This window comes from Rhinopithecus roxellana, chromosome 1, assembly GCF_007565055.1.
Source record: "Rhinopithecus roxellana isolate Shanxi Qingling chromosome 1, ASM756505v1, whole genome shotgun sequence".
NCBI lineage: Eukaryota > Metazoa > Chordata > Mammalia > Primates > Cercopithecidae > Rhinopithecus > Rhinopithecus roxellana.
The window spans coordinates 200358826-200378211 of record NC_044549.1 but is presented as its reverse complement, the minus strand read 5'-3'; the positions used below and the strand labels follow the sequence as shown (position 1 = coordinate 200378211).

The following is a 19386-nucleotide window of genomic DNA, read 5'->3' as shown; positions in this document are numbered from 1 at the left end:
ATCCCATTAGAAGGAGCATTGAGGAGTAGATACCCGCTTGCCATGGCCTGTGGGCCGGGGTATCTTCAAGGCCTTACATCTCCACTTTCTTCTGCCAGATTAGAGAATCAGCCATATATTGAAGGTAAGCTTCAGGGACATGGGACAGAGGCTGGAGGGATCTGTTTGCTGGGAGCCCGTGTCTGGCTGTCGTCATGCCTGAAGGGCCTTGGTGTGTCCATGTCCTGGTGGGTGGTACATCTTCAGCAGACTGAGAGTCCAAACGGTGTCAGGGCAGTTCCAATTTCCAGGGTGACCATGAACACAGGAGGGAAGAGCCTTATTAAAAATGGGGGAACACAGTGGGCACAGCGGCTCATGCCTCTAATCCCAGCACTGTGGGAGACCAAGGAGGGTGGATCACTTGAGGCCAGGAGTTTGAGACTAGCCTGGCCAACATGGCAAAACCCTGCCTCTACTAAAAATACAAAAATTACCTGGGCATGGTGGTGCACATCTGTTATCCCAGCTACTCAGGAGGCTGAGGCATGAGAACAGCTTGAACCTGGGAAGTGGAGGTTGCAGTGAGCTGAAATCACATCATTGTACTCTAACCTGGGTGACAAAGTGAGACTCCATCTCAAAAAAAAAAAAAAAAAAAAAAAAAAAAAGAACAGACTAACACTAACATCCATGGAACGATTGAGTTTGTTTAGGAGGCACAGTAATAGGAGACTCCATCTTGCAATGATGAGGAAGTAAGGCTTAGTGCCCAGTCTGTATCAGCCCAGCTGAGACTGAGTGAGGTCGCAACACCCTGGGAGGCGAGCTTCATCAGCATCCAATTTCACAGTGGGAAACTGAGGCTCGTACAGCTTCAGTGGTTTGTGAATGCTGCAGCCAGAATTCAATACCTGTGTTCAATAGAGTCTTTGGGGGTGAAAAGAGGATGACATGCAAATTCATGAAGCATTCCATATTAAAAAAGAAATTAAAATTTTTTTAGAGACAGGATCTTGCTTTGTCACCCAGGCTGGAATGGAGGGTGCAATCCTAGTTCACTGTAGCCTTGAACTCCTGGGCTCAAGTGATCCTCCTGCCTCAGTCTCCTGAGTAGCTGGGACTACAGGTGTGCACCACCACACCTGATTAATTTTGCTTTTGTAGAAACAAGATCTCACTGTGTTACTTAGGCTGGCCTCGAACTCCTGGCCTCAAGCCATCCTCCCTCCTGGGCTTTCCAAAGCTCTGTGATGACTGGTGTGACTTTCTCCCTTTCTTGTCCTTTGTGATGTTTAGTTAGTAAGTACCTGTGCCAATCCAGACTGGGCCCATTTAAAATCTCCATCTCACACCTGGTTCAGTGCAGCCTGCTCTCTTCTCACCCCTGCTGCTGGGGCCAGTGAGAGTCAAGGAGGGAATGGACATGCATCTCTACTCACTTCCTCACACGGTCACATGGGTGGCCCCTGGAGCAGTGCAGTGTGACATTACTGTTCACTGGGGACAGGCAGCCTGGCCAACTTGGGCCCCATCACCAATCCCCTGGCTGGCAGCTCACCCCTGCAGTGATTCTCTCTTCTGCTTCTCTCCCCCAACCATCTGTGTAAACTATGGGCAGGGATGAGTCCTGGCTGATGGCTTATAACAAGCCCAGGAGGAGTTGTCTCGTCTTCATTGTTTGGGAACTCTAGAATATGGGGCACCTCCTGCTGACCCTGGCCTTTGGTTGCCCCCCCTTTTTTTTTTTTTGAGATGGAGTCTGGCTCTGTCACCCAGGCTGGAGTACAGTGGTGTGATCTCAGCTCACTGCAACCTCCACCTTCCAGGTTCGAGTGATTCTTCTGCCTCAGCCTCCTGAGTAGCTGGGATTACAGGCATGTGCCACCATGCCAGGCTAATTTTTGTATTTTTAGTAGAGATGGGGTTTCATCATATTGGCCAGGCTGGTCTTGAACTCCTGACCTCAAGTGATCTACCCACCTTGGCCTCCCAAAGTGCTTCTCTATCCATCTTGTTTGCTGGTTATCCTGAGGTACCCCTGAATTCCTGGAGGTCTGGCCCTTGTTGGTGCTCTCCTTGGGTCCTAGAATCTGGGAGGCTTTGTGGGGCCCTGCTTTCCAGGGGGTGCCATCTTGGGGCTCTGGGGTCTTGGCACCTTGCAGGTGGCCATGGGTCAGAGCCATGGGGATTATAGGTGTGAGCCACTGTGCCCGGCTGTTTGCCAGTTTTGAGGCAGTGGAAAAAGCCTCTTCCCACATGTGCATGTGGCAGTGGCTGCTTATGACAGGGCTGGAAGGCGGCTCTCTCTGTCTCAAATCTGCTATGTCCAGGGGTGTGAGGGCTGCCCTTTGCTGCCTGAGATCCTTTTTCCTCAGGGCCCTGGCTCCGGGCCTGCGGTCAGACCAACGTGTCCTGCAGAGTGGTGAAGGGGAAGCTGGTAGAGGTAGGCAAGTGGCCATGGCAGGTGAGCATCCTGTTCCTGGGCACATACATCTGCAGTGGCTCCCTCATCCACCACCAGTGGGTCCTCACGGCTGCGCACTGCTTGCAGAGGTCAGTCAGCAGGGCCTGGGGACTTTGCTTTCTGGCCTTGGGGGTCCCTGGTGAATCTAGGGATCTGGGAGCAGGGGGCCTGGCTAGGTGGTCCTGAGCTCAGGGCCCATCTCCTCCCTTACTTATGGCCTTACCATTGGCGACCTGCCTCCTACCCATGGTCCTGCAGATCCAAGGACCCCAGCCTGTACTCCGTGATGGTGGGAGTCCACCAGCTCCCAGAAAACGGCACTCAACTCCCTCTCACTCGCATGACGATTCATAAGGATTTCAGCAATCTTGTGTCTCAGGACATTGCCCTCCTAAAGCTCAGGGACTCTATCTCGTGGAACCCCCTCGTCCAGCCCGTCTGCCTCCCTAACATCAAATTCAAGCCATCCATTGGAAGCATGTGCTGGGTAATCGGCTGGGGAACTACAGGGAAAAAAGGTGAGTGAAGGCCGGCAGAGGTTACAAGACACTAGCCTCTTCAGAGCACAGCGGGCTCCTTCATTCATTCCTTCATTCACTCATTCACTCAGACAGCAAACATTTCCCGACCTCTTGATACAAAGATAGACCCAGTGCTCCAGTGTAAAAGACACATGTGGCCTGCAGGGACCTCAGTTCTCAAAGTGAAGTTAAATGAAATGCCAAGTGCTTACCCTGCAGCATTGCAGGAAGTGAATTCTTGGTTATTAATGGAGTTCCCATTAATGGCATGAGGCCCACGATCTCAGGACATACTGAGGTATTGAGGCTTCTCTATCCATCTTGTTTGCTGGTTATCCTGAGGTACGCCCAAATTCCTGGAGGTCTGGCCCCTGTTGGTGCTCTCCTTGGGTCCTAGAATCTGGGAGACTTTGTGGGGTCCTCTTTTCAGGGGGTGCCATCTTGGGACTCTAGGGTCTTGGCATCTTGCCGGTGGCCATAAGGCAGAGCTCAGCTCTTCACCTTCATAGAACCTGAATTACTGGAGAAATCCCCTCTTGTCCTTTGGTGCCTGGATATCACTCCAAGCCGCCTGGGACACTTTTGTGTAGTCTTTTTTAATGAGCTGGGCTTTTGCAAAAGTTAGACTGTGGGCTGGGGCCTTTATCAATCACCATCCCAGGAAATGGCCCTCCCTCCCACCTTAGCAAATATGGACAACTCTGTGATGGAGATGTGCCGAAAAGCTGAGGGGATGACAAGGCTGGCTCTCTGTTTCCTCAGTGACCCCAAGTACTCCCTACAGTCTTCACGAGGTGGCTGTGAGGATCGTGAACAATGACATCTGCAGACAGCGGTACCAATTCCTCTTCTTGAAGGACAAGAAGAGCTTCATCGGGAATGATGTGCTGTGTGCCCGCTCTGAATGGGGCTTGGACACTTGTCAGGTGCGGAGCGTGTGGAGTGGGGCAGGAGAAGGCTTTTACGAGTCATGCATTTTCTTTTCACACGGCACTGGGACCCCTCATGAAAATATCCTGGTTCTAGATCCTTGAGGCATCGTCACACTATCTTCCACAATGGCTGAACTAATTTACATTACCACCAACAGTGTAAAAGTGTTCCTATTTCTCCACAACCTCGCCAGTATCTACTGTTTCTTGACTTTTAAAATACCATTTGATCCAGCAATCCCATTACTGGGTATATACTCAAAGTAATAAAAATCATTCTACTATAAAGAAACATGCCTGGGAGGCCGAGGTAGACAGATCACGAGGTCAAGAGATGGAGACCAGCCTGGCCAACATGGTGAAACCTTGTCTCTATTAAAAATACAAAAATTAGCTGGGCATGGTGGCGCACACCTGTCGTCCCAGCTACTTGGGAGGCTGAGGCAGGAGAATCGCTTGAACTCAGGAGGTGGAGGTTGCAGTGAGCCGAGATTGTGCTACTGCACTCCAGTCTGGGTGACAGAGTGAGACTCTGTCTCAAAACAAAAAACAAACAAACAAAAAAAACCAAACCAAGCAAAACAAAACAAAACAAAACACATGCACACGTATGTTTATTGCAGCACTATTTACAATAGCAAAGACATAGAACCAACCCAAATAGCCATCAATGATAGACTGGATAAAGAAAATGTAGTACATATACACCATGGAATACTATGCAGCCATAAAAAGAATGAGATTATGTCCTTTACAGGCACATGGATGAAGCTGGAAGTCATCATCTTCAGCAAACTAACACGGGAACAGAAACCTAACCACTGCATGTTCTCACTCATAAGTGGGAGTTGCACAATGAGAACACATGGACACAGGGAGGGGAACATCACACACCAAGGCCTGTTGGGGGTCGGGGGCATGGGGAGGGATAGCATTAGGACAAATACCTAATGCAGGTGGGGCTTAAAACCTAGATCATTGGTTGATGGGTGCAGCAAACCACCATGGCACACTATACCTATATAACAAACTTGCATCTTCTGCACATGTATCTGAAACTTAAAGTAAAATAACAAAAGAAAAGAGAATCTCCTTCCCCTGGGCTTCCATTTAGCCTGTAAAATAAGGGTGAAATACTCTTGTCCCTGTCCACAATGAAGGTAGCGATGGCAGTCCTTCTCAGGTTAGTTTACCACTTCTGAGCATCAACTACATGCCCATATGTGGGTCATGTGTGGGCAGAACCTGTTTTGCATAAGTGACATTCATTCTGCAAGCATAGAATGAAGACTTCTGCCATGTGCCACTTGCACCTTCTATTCAACATTGGTTTTGAGATTTATTCTTATGGATACATGCAGGTTTTATCCATTAGCTGCTCTACAATATTCTCTTTTGTGAGTATGCCAAAATTTACCCAAGCTCTTGTTTATTAACATTGAAGGAGTTTCCAATTTTTTCATATCACAAACTCTGCTGCTGCTCTAAGTATTCTCACACACATCTCCCTATGTACATGTTCCACAATTTCTCAGCAAGATGTATCTGCACAGGAGTGCTGGGTCATAGGTTGTATTTACCTTCATCTTTAATAGTCATGGTCAAATTGTTTTCCAAAGTGATTGTATTAATTTATTTTCTAACAACAGTATTTGAGAGTTCGTTGCTCCATTTCTTGCCAGCGTTTGATACTGTCAGACTATAAAATGTTTTCCATTCCGATGGATGGGAAATAGTACCCGTTGCGGTTGTAATGTGCATGTCCCCAGTTACTAATGTGGTTGTGCAGTTCTTATGCTTATTCACTATTTGTGATTCCTCTTCTATGAATCACTTATTCATATACTTTGGACATTTTACTATTGTTTGCCTTTTTCATTTTTTTATTTTTTAATATTCTGGATACAATTCTGTGTTCATTGTGTATACTGCAAAATCTTCTCCCAGTTTTCCATTTATCTTTTTATTTTGTTTGTACTGTCCTTTGCTGAACAGCAATTTAGGTTTTATTTTAGTCAAATATATCATGTCTGTGATTTATGCTTTTTGTGTCTTATTTAATCATTCCTTTTCCCAAGGTCATAAAGACATTCTCCTATATTTTTTTCCTCAGAGTTTGGAAATTTTGGTTTTCACGTATTGAAACCATGTGGCATTCATTTTAGGAATGGTGTAACATAGGAATCTATTTTTATTTATCTTCTCATGTGGACTACCAATTTTCCTAATGCTATTTATTGAAAAAGTCATTTCCTGCACTGGCTGTCCCTACCTCTCTCATATATCAAGGTTGTGTAAACACAAGGGGTAGTTTTTTTCAGTTGGACACTTACATAATTTATTTTTGTTCTTTCTTCCTTCTCCATGCAAATTTTTGAGGCTACATATTTCCCTCTAAATATGGCTTTAGTTTCATGCCACAATATTTTATAAAATTTCTATTTTGATTTTATTTTGACCTGTGCATGGTTTTTTGTTATTGATTTCCACCTCAGTTTCCTTGTCTTAAAATTAGTTCTAAAGTGGTATCAATTACATGGAATATGCTGAGAAGGTTTACTCTTTCTAGTTTTGTGTTGAAAGCATTTAAGATCATAAAATCACTTTTGATTTGAACTTTGTATTCATCTCTTAAATTTTCACTGTTGTGATTCCATCATCACTAGTTTATTTTAAAATATGTTCTGTGATTTTGAAAAAAATGCACACATTTTGTTTAAAAAGTGATACATAAGTGCAAAATTAGAAAGTGAGACTTTCCTATAATCAAATTACCTGGGCATTTCTACGCTAAATTGTTTGGTTTATATTCCTAACACTTCTTTCTATACATATAAAACTCTACATTAGCTTTTTTGTTTTGTTTTGTTTTGATTTTTTTTTTCTTTTTTTTTTGAGACTGAGTTTTGCCCTTGTTGCCCAGCATGGAGTGCAATGGCACCATCTTGGCTCACTGCACTTCCGCCTCCCGGGTTCAAGTGATTCTCCTGCCTCAGCCTTCCAAGTAGCTGGGATTACAGGCATGTGCCACCAAGCCCAGCTAATTTGTATTTTTAGTAGAGATAGGGTTTCACCATGTTGGTCAGGCTGGTCTCAAACTCCTTGCTCAGGTGATCCACCCACCTCGGCCTCCAAAAGTGCTGGGATTACAGGTGTGAGCCACCGCGCCCGGCCTCTGGTTTTGATTTTTAATAAAGGACTGTTATATAATTTTATTCTCCAACTTTTAAATTTTTACTTAAAAGATATCTTGGACTCCTTTCTATGTCTATACATATAAATATGTTCCATCTTCCTTAACTGATGAATAATAATTTTCTCATATGGCTACGCCACAATCTACTTAACCATTCTTCTATTGACAGATATTTGAGCTCATTTCAATATTTTTTTTACTATGCCAGAATAAAAAAATTGAATACCTTTTCACATTTGTTCAAACATTTATCTACAATAAATTTTTAGAAGTGTAATTACAAAATCAGTTGTATATATTTAAAATTTCAATAGATATTTGCAAATTAGCCTCCCAAAGATTTAATCCATTTATATTAACACCAACAGTAGATAAATGACTTTTCCTGCATCATCACCAGAATTAGGTATTATTTTTATTTTAACTTTTGTCCTTTTGGTAGACTAAAACTTATATCATGTTTTTGTTTTAATTTTATGACATTGAGAAATTCTGTAAATTGCTTGTGTAATAGGATAAGTAGGAAGTTTCAACAAAGATATCAAAATACAGTATCAGAATTCAAAGAGAGTTGTGTGACTGATATTTGGCTACCTGTCTGTATCAAAGGGTCCAGAGGGTAGGGTTGGAGGTGATTTTGTGAGAATTTCTCTGGAGAGAACTGCATCTATGAGCTCACCTTTCTCCCTTTAAGGGGACAGGGATGAGCAGGTTGGGGGTGCCTGTTCCACACTGCAAGTCTACTGGGAGTGGTACCCGCAGGATCACTCAGAAAGCCTGATGTATACCCCTCAAGGGAGGGGGACAGTCAGCTCTAAATCCATCTAGGCTCAGGGAGCTCACAGCGGCCTTGAGGGGAGAGTTGGGGGGCGTTAAGACAGTTCTTTTCCTCTCACTCTGCTGCTGTTACCCTGGCAGGTTAGGAAGATCAGGTTAGTAAGATGGGGGTAGGAGGAGTGGAAGCTAGAGGGAGGGAAGCCTCCTACTTGCCAAAGCCCTGATGCCAATGGGGAGAAGTTTTACTTTAAATCAAGTCTAACGTTGTGATTATTACATGGAAATGAATATTCTGATTTCTGAAGTGAGATGTTCATATGACACTTGGTATAATCATGGCAATTGCGATTATGTTAACCACAGTAGGCAAAATGTTCAGGTTCTGCCCAAAGTTTTACCCGGGGTCAAGGAAAAAACTCACCTTCTAAATCAATTTTAAAAGAACAAAGGAAGTCCAAATAAAATGCTTGCTTCTTTTAGTGTACCATTTACACTTTTCCATGTCCTTTGCCCATGTTCGTCTATTAAACTACTTTTGTTTTGGATATTCTATTCTGTAGTAACTTGTGGTAAAGGAGCAATAGCGCAATATGTCTTTTTCAGCTTAATTTCTAATGGCTCATAAGCATTTATATATATGTGTATATGTATATATATATTTGGAGACATAACATAAAACATATGGTAAAACATCAAAATTAGTGAATCTGGGTAAAATATTATACTTGCAACTTTTCTGAAAGTCTTAAATTATTTCAGAATACAAATTTACCCCAAAACTTTGGGTACTGGAAGTTTTAACCCATTGTAAAATGCTTTACAATATTTTACCCTATTTGTACCTCATTTACCCTTTTTTCTGGTGTAGGTTTTTTTTCCCCCATAAGGTTATGTAGAATTTTTATGTGTTTATATCTATCATATTTTCCTCCATGATTTTAGGTTTTTTTTTTTTTTCCCATCCTGGCCGGGTGCCAGGATCACGCCTGTAATCCCAGCACTTTGGGAGGCTGAGGTGGGCAGATCACGAGGTCGGGAGATCGAGACCATCCTGGCTAACACGTCTCTACTAAAAACACCAAAAAAAAAAAAAAATTAACCGGGCGTGTTGGCTGACGCCTGTAGTCGCAGCTACTCAGGAGGCTGAGGCAGGAGAATGGCGTGAACCTGGGAGGCGGAGCTTGCAGTGAGCCGAGATCGCGCCACTGCACTCCAGCCTGGGCGACAGAGCGAGACTCAAACAACGACAACAACAACAAAGAAATACCTATCCTAAGATTATAAAATTATTTACTCATCATTTTCTATTTCTTTTCTTTAAATACTTTAAATTTTTTTTCATCTGGATGATTGAGAGAGGAAATTCAGTATTATTTTTCTCCAAATGGGTAGCCTGTTATATAAAAATATTTTGTTGAATACTTGTTTTTTTTTCTATGAATCAGAAATGCCTCCTTTATCGTATTCTAAATTCCCACCCTATTTTGGTGTCTTCCTACCATTTACATCTCTATGCTACCACCACTCTGAAAATTATTGTGGCTTTAGAATTCTGTTTTATGTGGTAATGCAAGTTCTCTTTCATTCTCCATCTTTTAAAGAATTTACCTGCTGTTCTCCCACGTTCCTTTCCACAGTCTTAGAATAAAGTTGTCAAAAAGAAAATCACATGGGGATTTTGGTGGAAATTAATAGATCCTTTTAGGGAAATAACGACTTTTTATTTTGTGCTATTTCTTTATGTCTGTAGAGCAGGAGTTTGTAGCTTTCTCCATGTAGTTACTGCATGCTGCTTCCTGAGTCTATTCCTAAATATTATATATTATGTCCTTATTGTGAGTGGTGTGTGTGTGTGTGTATATATATATATATATATATATATATATATATATATATTTTAATGAATTCATTATTTTCAGACAGAGGCTCGCTCTGTGGCCCCAGGCTACAGTGCAGTGGCACGATCTCAGCTCACTGCAACCTCCAACTCCAGGGTTCAAGCGACTCTCCTGTCTCAGTCTCCCGAGTACCTGGGATTACAGATGTGTGCCACCATGCCCAGCTAATTTTTGGTATTTTTAATAGAGATAGAGCGCCACCATGTTGGTCAGGCTGGTCTCGAACTCCTGACCTCAGGTAATCCACCCTCCTCAGCCTCCCAAAGTGTTGGGATTACATGAGCCATTGTGCCCAGCCTGGTATATTTTCTTTTGTCGTATTTTCTGTGTTTTATTTTAGATTTTTGTGTATTTACTTTGTAATCAGCAACCTTCCTGGACCTAGCTGATTCTCTTCAATTGAGTGGGCCACAGACATACCACCTGCCAATGTGTATGTACGTGGCATGAGGAATCTGTTCAGGGAACTGACTGCAAATTGAGTTAGAGCATACAGTCAGAAAACACATTTATAAAGCTGAGCATTCTTTCCTAAAATAAAATCCTGTAAGTCTTCCTCATTTCTTTTTCTTGTGTAATTGCAAATGTTCAGAACAGTATTCCAGAAAAATTATTATTTCCCACGAGACAGTGTGTCATTTAGTTTTAGATGTATCTCTTGTAAACAACACAAAGTTGGCTGCCATTATTTTTCAACACATCTGAGAGATTGTTCTTTAATCTATTTACCAAGAAGATTGGGGATTTTTTTTTTTGTTCCCTCACCTTACATTTTGGTTTGATTTTTTTTCTTCACTCTACTTTTATCCTCTAGCGGTTTAGAAGTTACGTATGTACATTTCCTTCTGCTGTTGGTCACCTCATATTTTCCACATATATATTTAAAATTGAATTATCACGTAGTTAATCAGTGTCTACAGACTCCTTAGCAGCGGGCCAGAGACTTCCTGCATTTTTGCTTTCTTCATTTCCGTCTTCCAGACTCCTCCTCTTGTTGAAGACATCTGGGAGTTCATCTTGCTTGACTCTTTTATTATATCGAAGAATTTTTAGTGGACTCTTGGGCTTTCTAGGCCTACGTTCATATGACTTGTAATTAGTAATGATTTCACCTCTTTCTCTTTTATTTGTGTTTTACTTTATTGTTTTGAGTCCCCCTTTCTCCCCAAAACAACCTAGAGTCATAGCTGTGTTTTCTCTCGCTGCCCATATTCATGGCAGTGCTTCTTACACTTTACCCTGAAGCATGCCATGGTGCCAATTTGGCCTGTCATCTGTTGAGGGGAGAGTCATTCCTTTCTGTGTGGCCACGGCATTTGATTTCAGGAAAGAACGTTCTCCTTTATACATGTGTTTTCTGACTCTGCTTTCAGGATGCCGAGTCTGTTCCCTGAACAGATTCCTCATGTCCATGCGCCCTGCATTCCAAGATCATTCCTCCCTGCTTATGGTGTACTTTTGTTTCATTCATCTGTTGGATTCAGATTCCTAATATCTTTTTGTGGAGCATGCTTTCATTTATTTATTCATTCAATAGGCACCGTATGCTGGGCTCTGGGCCAGACATGGATAACACTGAGCTTAAGAAAGGTCTGGGCCCCGGGGAACAAATAGTACCACATGGCACAGTCCACACAGCACAATGCACACAACCTTTTCACTTTTTCCTCCAGTGATGCTGGGCTCTACTTTAAGGTATGTAGAGAAAGGCACCCCTTTGTCAAATGATAGTATCAGGACGATGCTTCACTTGAAAAATATTTGTTCATGTTCTGGAACATTTGAAATAACACAAATTATCTCCTCCTTGAATGCTGGATAGCAGTTGCCTATGAAACCACATAGGCCTGTTTTCCTTTGAGTGGTTGCTCTTGGGGAATATTTTAAGTTGTTTTGCCCATAATTATTGGACTTGTCGGGCTTTCTGTCACTCTTTAAATTTGTTTAAATGATTTCTGTTTAATAGAAAAAGGTCATTTCATCCAGAGTGTAAATCCACAAAGAGGAAATTGTCAACAGTCTTGAGATTCTGAGAAAGTGTATTTTCCCTGGATGTGTTCTAGTTTCTTTTCTACTCAAACCATGAAGTGTTTCCATTTTTCCTTCTCTTTCTGTTTTCCTTGGTAAGAGTCACAAAGTGCTTATCTGTTTTGTTGTTCTTGTTGTTTTGTTTGAAACAGGGTCTCACTCTGTTGCCCAGGCTAGAGTGCAGTGCTGTGATCATAGCTCACTGTTACCTTGAACTCACGGCCTCAAGCGATCCTTCTGCCTCAGCCTCCTGAGAAGCTGGGACCACAGGCGTGTGCCACTATGCCCAGCTGGTTTTTTAAAATTTTTTGTAGAGACAGGATTTCACTGTTTTGCCCGGGCTGGTCTGGAACTCCTGAGCTCAAGTAATCCTCCTGCCTAAGTCTCCCAAGGTGCTGGGATTACAGACGTGAGCCACTGTGCCCAGCCTTGTTGTTTTTTAAGAATAAGCGATTGATTTTTATTTCTTAAGTCTATGATTTTTCTGCTTTGTAGCACATGAACTGTCCTCTTTTTGTCTTTATTAATTCCTTTTCAAGTGTCTTGAGCTGAATGTGCAGTGATAATTGATGATAATAACAAATAATTTATTTTTATTCTCTCTTGTTTGATATTAAAAGTACTTTAGACCAGGACAATCTGTGTGCAGGTTAGGCCCACATCCTGTGCAATATGTGACGTTCTCATTACTCTACATTCTAATTGTAGATTTTGTTTTTACTTTAACGTTTTGAAAGTTATTTTTTCTGTTGATGGAGTGACTCACATTTTGTTTCTGAACTCTGGTTTTATTTCACTGAGGTGAGAGAATGCTTACCTACAGTGGATCTCTCTCTCTCCTTCTCTCATGCTCTTGCTTTCTGTGGGCTGTGGGCCCTTACAGTCCCATCAGTCCTATTCCCATCAGTCCTATCTCAGGCAAGGGTCCTCACACTATCATTGCTGGTGTGATTATCACTGGCTTCATTTTCTCCTTCATCTTCCATTTGCCCTTCCCCGCAAAAGAACATCAACTCAAATCTGTCTAATATGTGTAATTAGGCCAGGAGCGGTGGCTCACGCCTGTGATCCCAGCACTTTGGGAGGCCAAGGTGAGTGGATCACCTGAGGTCAGGAGTTCGAGACCAGATTGGCCAACATGGCAAAACCCCGTCTCTATTAAAAATACAACAATTAGCTGGGCGTGGTGGCAGGTGCCTGTAATCCCAGTTACTCGGGAGGCTGAGACAGGAGAATCGCTTGAACCCAGGAGGTGGAGGTTGCAGTGAGCCAAGATCATGCCACTGCACTCCAGCCTGGGTGACAGAGCAAGACTCCATCTCAAATAATCATAATCATAATCATAATAAAGTGTAATTAAAGATATCTGTGTCTTTGAAGAATGCATAGTGTTGCTGTGTGTGTTTTAGTTGGTATAAATTATATTGTGCTGCATATCTCCTCCTGTAATTGTTTACTGAGGCGTCTGAATTTGTTAAGGTATTCACATTAAATGGTTTTATTCCTTCAAATAATTGCCCCCACATATCCTACGTCAAATATTCCTTCCTTCTCCAAATGTCATTTTGGGCAGACTTCATAATTTTTAGTCTCTTTCAGTTATGAAATGCCTTGTCCCATTAAAAGTTTCTATTTAAATTTAAACCTCACTTCAGGAGCCCCCCATCCCCCAATCTCTGGTGCTCCTGAGGATGGCGTTCCCTGCCCTGCCAGGAGATCAGGAAGCTGGCCTGGCCTAATCCCCATGGTGAGGCCATGGAAGCCTCACATCTCCCCCCAGCTCACTCTGCTTGTTATTTTCAAGAGCTCTTTAGATATGTTCAACATTGACCTCTGGTTGGTTTTGGACAGAGCCCTATCTTAATTCATCAGTCTTCAGTGAGATTTGGTATCCTTTACTGAACAGATAACCTTAGTTTTGATGTAATCAAGCCTAACACATTTCTTCAGGTTTGTGAGTTTTGTTTTTTGTTTTTTTTTTGAGACAGAGTCTTGCTCTGTTACCCAGGCTAGAGTGCAGTGGCATGATATGGTTCACTGTAGCCTCAACCTGGGCTCAAGCGATCCTCCCACCTCAGCCTCCTGAGTAACTAGTTTTTAAATTTTTTGTAGTCATGGGGTGTCACTATGTTGCCTAGCCTGATCTTGAACTCCTGGGCTCGAACGATCCTCCCACCCCAGCCTCCCAAAGCGGTGGGATTACCCGTGTGAGCCACTGCACCCAGCAGTTTGTGGGTTTTGAATCTTATTTTTAAAAATATGCTTCATCCCAAGTCATAATAACATGGTCCTATATCCATTTTGGTTTTGGTTTTATTTTTTATTTTAGAGACAGGGTCTGGCTCTGTTGTCCAGGCTGGAGGGCAGTGGCATGATCATGGCTCACTACAGCCTGGAAATCCTGGGCTCAAGCAATCCTCCCGCCTTAGCCTCCAGAGTAGCAGGGACTAAGGTATGTGCCACCATGCCTGGCTAATTTTATTTTTGTGAAGACAGAGTCTTACTATGTTGACCAGGCTGGTCTTGAACTCCTGGGCTCGAGTGATCCTCCTACCTTGGCCTCCCAGAGTGTTAGGATTACAGGTGTGAGCCACTGTGCTGGTCCTATATGTTTTTTTTTTTTTTTTTTTTTTTTTTGAGACGGAGTCTTGCTCTGTCACCCAGACTGGAGTGCAGTGGCCAGATCTCAGCTCACTGCAAGCTCCGCCTCCCGGGTTCACGCCATTCTCCTGCCTCAGCCTCCCGAGTAGCTGGGACTACAGGCGCCGCCACCTCGCCCGGCTAGTTTTTTGTCTTTTTAGTAGAGACGGGGTTTCACCGTGTTAGCCAGGATGGTCTCGATCTCCTGACCTCGTGATCCGCCCGTCTCGGCCTCCCAAAGTGCTGGGATTACAGGCTTGAGCCACCGCGCCCGGCCGGTCCTATATGTTTTAATTAGCTTTATCATTTTTACTTTTCACATTCAGAGTTTTAATTCCTCTGAAGTTTTGTTACGGTAGGATACAACTTCCTTTCTCCTTCTGGTGAGCCAATGTTGCCACCATCTACTGCAGAGCCCTCATTTCCCGCAGACGTGATGCTTTGTGTAAAGTGTGTCAAGTGTCCTCCCGGGTAGGCATCAGGTTACAGGCTCTCCACGGCCCTCACTGGGCTATTTTTTTGTTTCTATGCCAGTACCCCACTATTTCTATAATTATAGCTTTCTCGTCTTTAATTATATTTCTATAATTATAGCTTTAAAATATGTGTAACTATCTGGCAGGTCAAATCTGCCCCCAACCTGACTCTCCAATTTTCTCTCCTTTCTCAAAACCATCCTAGAATTTAAGGACTATTATCCTTCAATATCAATTTTAGAATCAGATTGTCAAGTTCCTGAGAAAACCCTGCTGGCTTTTTAATTGGAATTGCTTTGAGAGATTAATGTAAGGAGAATTGACATTGTTATGATTTTTAATTGCTTTTACTCTATTGAATAGACAAAAGGATATTTATAAAACACATATGGAGAATAAAGAATAACATTAGCAACATCCATGTACCCACCAGCAAACCTAAGAAAGAGTGCCCTCACAGGCATGTTAAAGCATCCCCGTGGTCATTCCTGTATCTCAAGCCTCAAAGGCTCTGCCTGCTCCCAGTTATTTTGCTGGCTGACATTTGCTCATGGTGCCTCAACTTCCTTGTGTGGTGTGCAATGTTTTGAGTAGCGAGGACATGCTCCTTAGAGTGTTAATTGTAGGACTACTCTAAAGTGTGGCTTGAAAGATAGGTTCCTCCAGACAGAATCTACATTTGCTTCAGCCAGGTGCCTGCAGGTACGACCAACCCAGCATCACTTTATTTATTTACTTATTTTTAACTTTTAAGTTCAGGGGTACAAGTTCAGGTTTGTTACACAGATAAACTTGTGTCATAAGGGTTTGTGTGCAGATTATTTCATCACCCAAGTTTTGAGTCTAGTACCTATTAGTTGTTTTTCATGATCCTCTCCCTCCTCCTACCCTCCCCCGTTAAGTAGGCTCCAGTGTCTGTTCCCTTCTTTGTGTTTATGAGTTCTCATCATTTAGCTCCGCTTATAAGTGAGAACATGCGGTGTTTGGTTTTCTGTTCCTGAGTTAGGTTGCCAAGGATAATGGCCTCCAGCTCCAACCACGTCCCTGCAAAGGACATGATTGTGTTCTTTTTTTATGGCTGCATAGTATTCCACGGTGTATATGTACCACATGTTTTTATCCAGTCTATCATTGATGGGTATTTAGGCTAATTCCATGTCTTTGCTATTGTGAATATCCCAGCACCACTTTAAACCACATCCATCCTTGGCTCAGATTTTTTGAACCACCCAGTGTGAAGTCATGTTGTGAGTTCATACGAGAGTGCTTCCAGTTCACCCTCACTCTGAGGGTGTGGTCATTTTTTGAAGGTATAACTTTTTGTAGGGTGTCTACTCTGAGGCTCCTCCCCTCAGTTAGGCCCTGGGTTTTTGTCTTTTGTCTCCTGAACCCATGAACAAGGCTATGAAAACTGAAGCTCAGTTTTGCTGGGTTTGACAAAGGGCCTTGGGACAAAAGCTGTCTTCTGGGCTCTACTGACATCTCTATATTCTAACCCTCATTTCGGTTTTGGACTCTGAAGAGTCTTTATTTTCTTGCTAGCTTACCCATGCATTTAATATCATAATTTAAAAAAACCTTCACATTTGTAGGTATCTTTAGGAATAAGATTGGTTAGGGTATCTTGTCTTCCATACTGCAGGAAGCCAAATGCTGAGAATTGACATTTTCACATTGTTTTAAGTTGTCTCAGCTTTGAACAACAGTATATCTGTACACTGATGTAGGTTTTTTTATGTTCTTAGGCACAGTTTGTTACTTTTTTCCTTAAGTGTCTTGCATTCTTCATTAGATTATGTCCTGTAAATCTTGGTGTTCATTATGTTTTAAAAAAAATACAATTGAGTGGTTTTTCTGATTTATAAAATTTTCTGACATTACAGAAGAGTGTAAAGAAAGTTTTAAAAAATCATAAGAAACCCACTATCAGCAGAAATAACAGCTATGACCTTTTGATATATGTCATTATAAACAGTATTCTTATCTGTAAACCCATGTTTGCACAAAAAGAGGAGAATGGGTTTGGATTTCAAACAGCTCACTCTGCAAGCAGGATTTCAGGAAAGAAAAAGATCAAAGGCAACGCCTTGGAGGCCCACCAGGATTTAAGGGGAAGGCAGAGGAGGGGATGGGGAGTTAGGGTCAGAGTTAGCAGGAAAATGAAGACAGAGGCTGGCGTGGTCCGGTGCAGAGCTTATGTGTCACAGAGCTCATCCTGAAGGGCGGGCTCAGGCCAGCGATGCCCTCCTGCTGCCATCCTTATGCCCTCCCTCCTTTTCTCTACAGGTTGACTCTGGCAGCTCCCTTGTCTGCCAAATGAACAAGACCTGGATTCAGATAGGAGTGGTGAGCTGGAGCTTTAGCTGTGGCCGGCGCCACTTCCCAGGTATCTACACCAGCACTGCCCGCTTCACCCAATGGATCAGTACTGAGGTCGCTGACATGAGGTTCATCAGTAGGGCTGGCCCTGCCTTCCTTTGCCCAGTTTTCCTCACTGGCTACATTCTGCTGGGCTCCTTGGGCTCCCTGTGGCTCCTGTGAGCAGTGTTTCAAGGACAGTCCCTCCTGGAGGCTGCTTCTCCCTCCCCTCTGTTCTACCCTCAGAAGTGGAGACGAGAGGTTGCATAGGATGGCAGGGCAGAGTGAGGGGGAGGGTCTAAGAGCCACTGTTACTTTCTGTTGTTCAATGAAGATGCTTTTGAACTTTGAGCCACTCAAGTGATCATCTTTCTTCCTGACTTCAGTCAGAGCCCTTCACAACCTTCCTAACCCCCAAGCAGTCCTGGCTGTTCTCTCAAGCTCAGCCTTCTCTGATAGCTTTATGCCATGTCTGTCTTGTGCTTATTGTGTGACCCTGGGAGACTGTTCCCCTCCCTCTTCTTCCAAATGTGGGACTGCAGCCCCTTCTTAGTCATCCCAGCACTCCAGCAATCCCCAGGTCCCCATGACCCTCCCCTGGGTATGAGACAGACACTTTCCCTCAGGCCTTCCTGCGAGGCCTGGCCTCTTCCCAAGTAACTCACCATGGCCAGATCACAGACCCAGACCCAGAATCATGGCCCATGTTCCAGAACCCACTAGCCTCTCCTAACCCCTCATATCCTTCTATGGGTCTGCAGAGCCTGACCAATTCTTCCTCCGTCTCTGACGGAGGTAGGTGATGTGGGGACAGGGCAGAGTGCCTGCCTGGGTGATGAATGTGTGAGGTGACTGCGCCTTGAGCTCCCGAGCTGCCTTGGTGACCTCCATTAGACTCTGCAGTGCGAGCAAGACTGGCTGGAGGTGGCCAGGCTGAGGACAGAGCCCTGCCCCTGTGTGAAGAATGGGGGGCTGTTCAGACCTGTTGGTCCTCAGGTGCAGAACAACCAGTCACCCCTATCTCTCAGGGCACTTGAAGGGTGTGATTTACTGTCTTTTCAGATATTGGAGCATGGAGTGTCCAGCTCAAGGGTGTATCCCAAGACCACAAGCCCTGACACATGTTAGAATATCCTGGCCTGATTTAACTTTCACCTTATCTTAGAAAAAATTATTTTCTTGTAGAGATGGGGATGCTATATTGCCCAGGCTGGACTCGAACTCCTGGGCTCAAGTAATCCTCCTGCCTCAGCTTCCTGAGTAGCTGAGAATAGCTGGGACGGGGGCATGCCACGATGCTGGATCACCTTATCTTCTATAAGGCTAGAATTTTCCAACAGCTTTGAGTCCCCCACATGACTTTTTAAATGTATTACCCTCCTGCGTCACTGAACCATCAATGTGTTCCCCAAATTGTAATGTGCAAAGTGACCTCCTCATCCCACAGTGGCGCAATGGTAAGCACCAGTGTTCCTCTGTGGAGGGACCCTTCGTTTACACTCCTTTTCCTAAGCAGATGGATCTGTGGGGCAAGGGCGTCTGCTGAATGGGGTGGGGGTGGGGTGTAGTTATTTAGAATGAAGCAGTCTTTCAAAATCATTATTTAAAACACATCTATCTGCTTGATTTCAGTTCCTTGGGCAAAGCCACACTGGAGGGGCTGGAGGGAAAGTAGGGTCACTTGGAGATCCTGGATGCCAGCCCCTGAGGTTTGGTCTTCATCTCACTGCGGGAGGGGTAACGCCATGAGCCAGTCCAGGGCAATGGGCTGCAGGGGTGAGGAGGTCTGAGAATCGGCCGAGATTAAGTTGAGGGACTCCAGGAGACTGCTTGGACCCCCGGAGTGAGGAGAGGGAGGGGCCAAGGAGGGAGGTCAGCTGGGGCGTACCCAGCCCGGGAGGCATAAGGGAAGGCTGTCACTAGGGGCGCCCTTGCGGGTCAGACACCAGGAGGGCCGTGGCGGGTGGCCCTTAGGGGGCGCCACGCAGGCGGGGCACTAGGAGCATCCCCACCCAGCTCACCAGAGGCCGCGGCATGAGGTCAACAGGGGGCGCCGTCGTGGGGGCGGAACTGGGAGTGCCTTCCGGAGAGACGCAGTCGGCTGCTACCCTGGG

General features: G+C 44.1%; 1 protein-coding gene across 1 annotated transcript; it reads left to right on the top strand.

The window, feature by feature from the left end:
• Positions 1–9: 9 nt before the first annotated feature.
• Positions 10–17621, top strand: PRSS46P. The gene is made up of 4 exons (XM_010374773.2): positions 10–124; positions 2358–2535; positions 2705–2964; positions 17201–17621. The coding sequence occupies exons 1-4, from the start codon at positions 43–45 to the stop codon at positions 17203–17205; spliced, it is 525 nt and encodes a 174-aa protein (XP_010373075.1). The 5' UTR covers positions 10–42; the 3' UTR covers positions 17206–17621.
• Positions 17622–19386: the final 1765 nt, after the last annotated feature.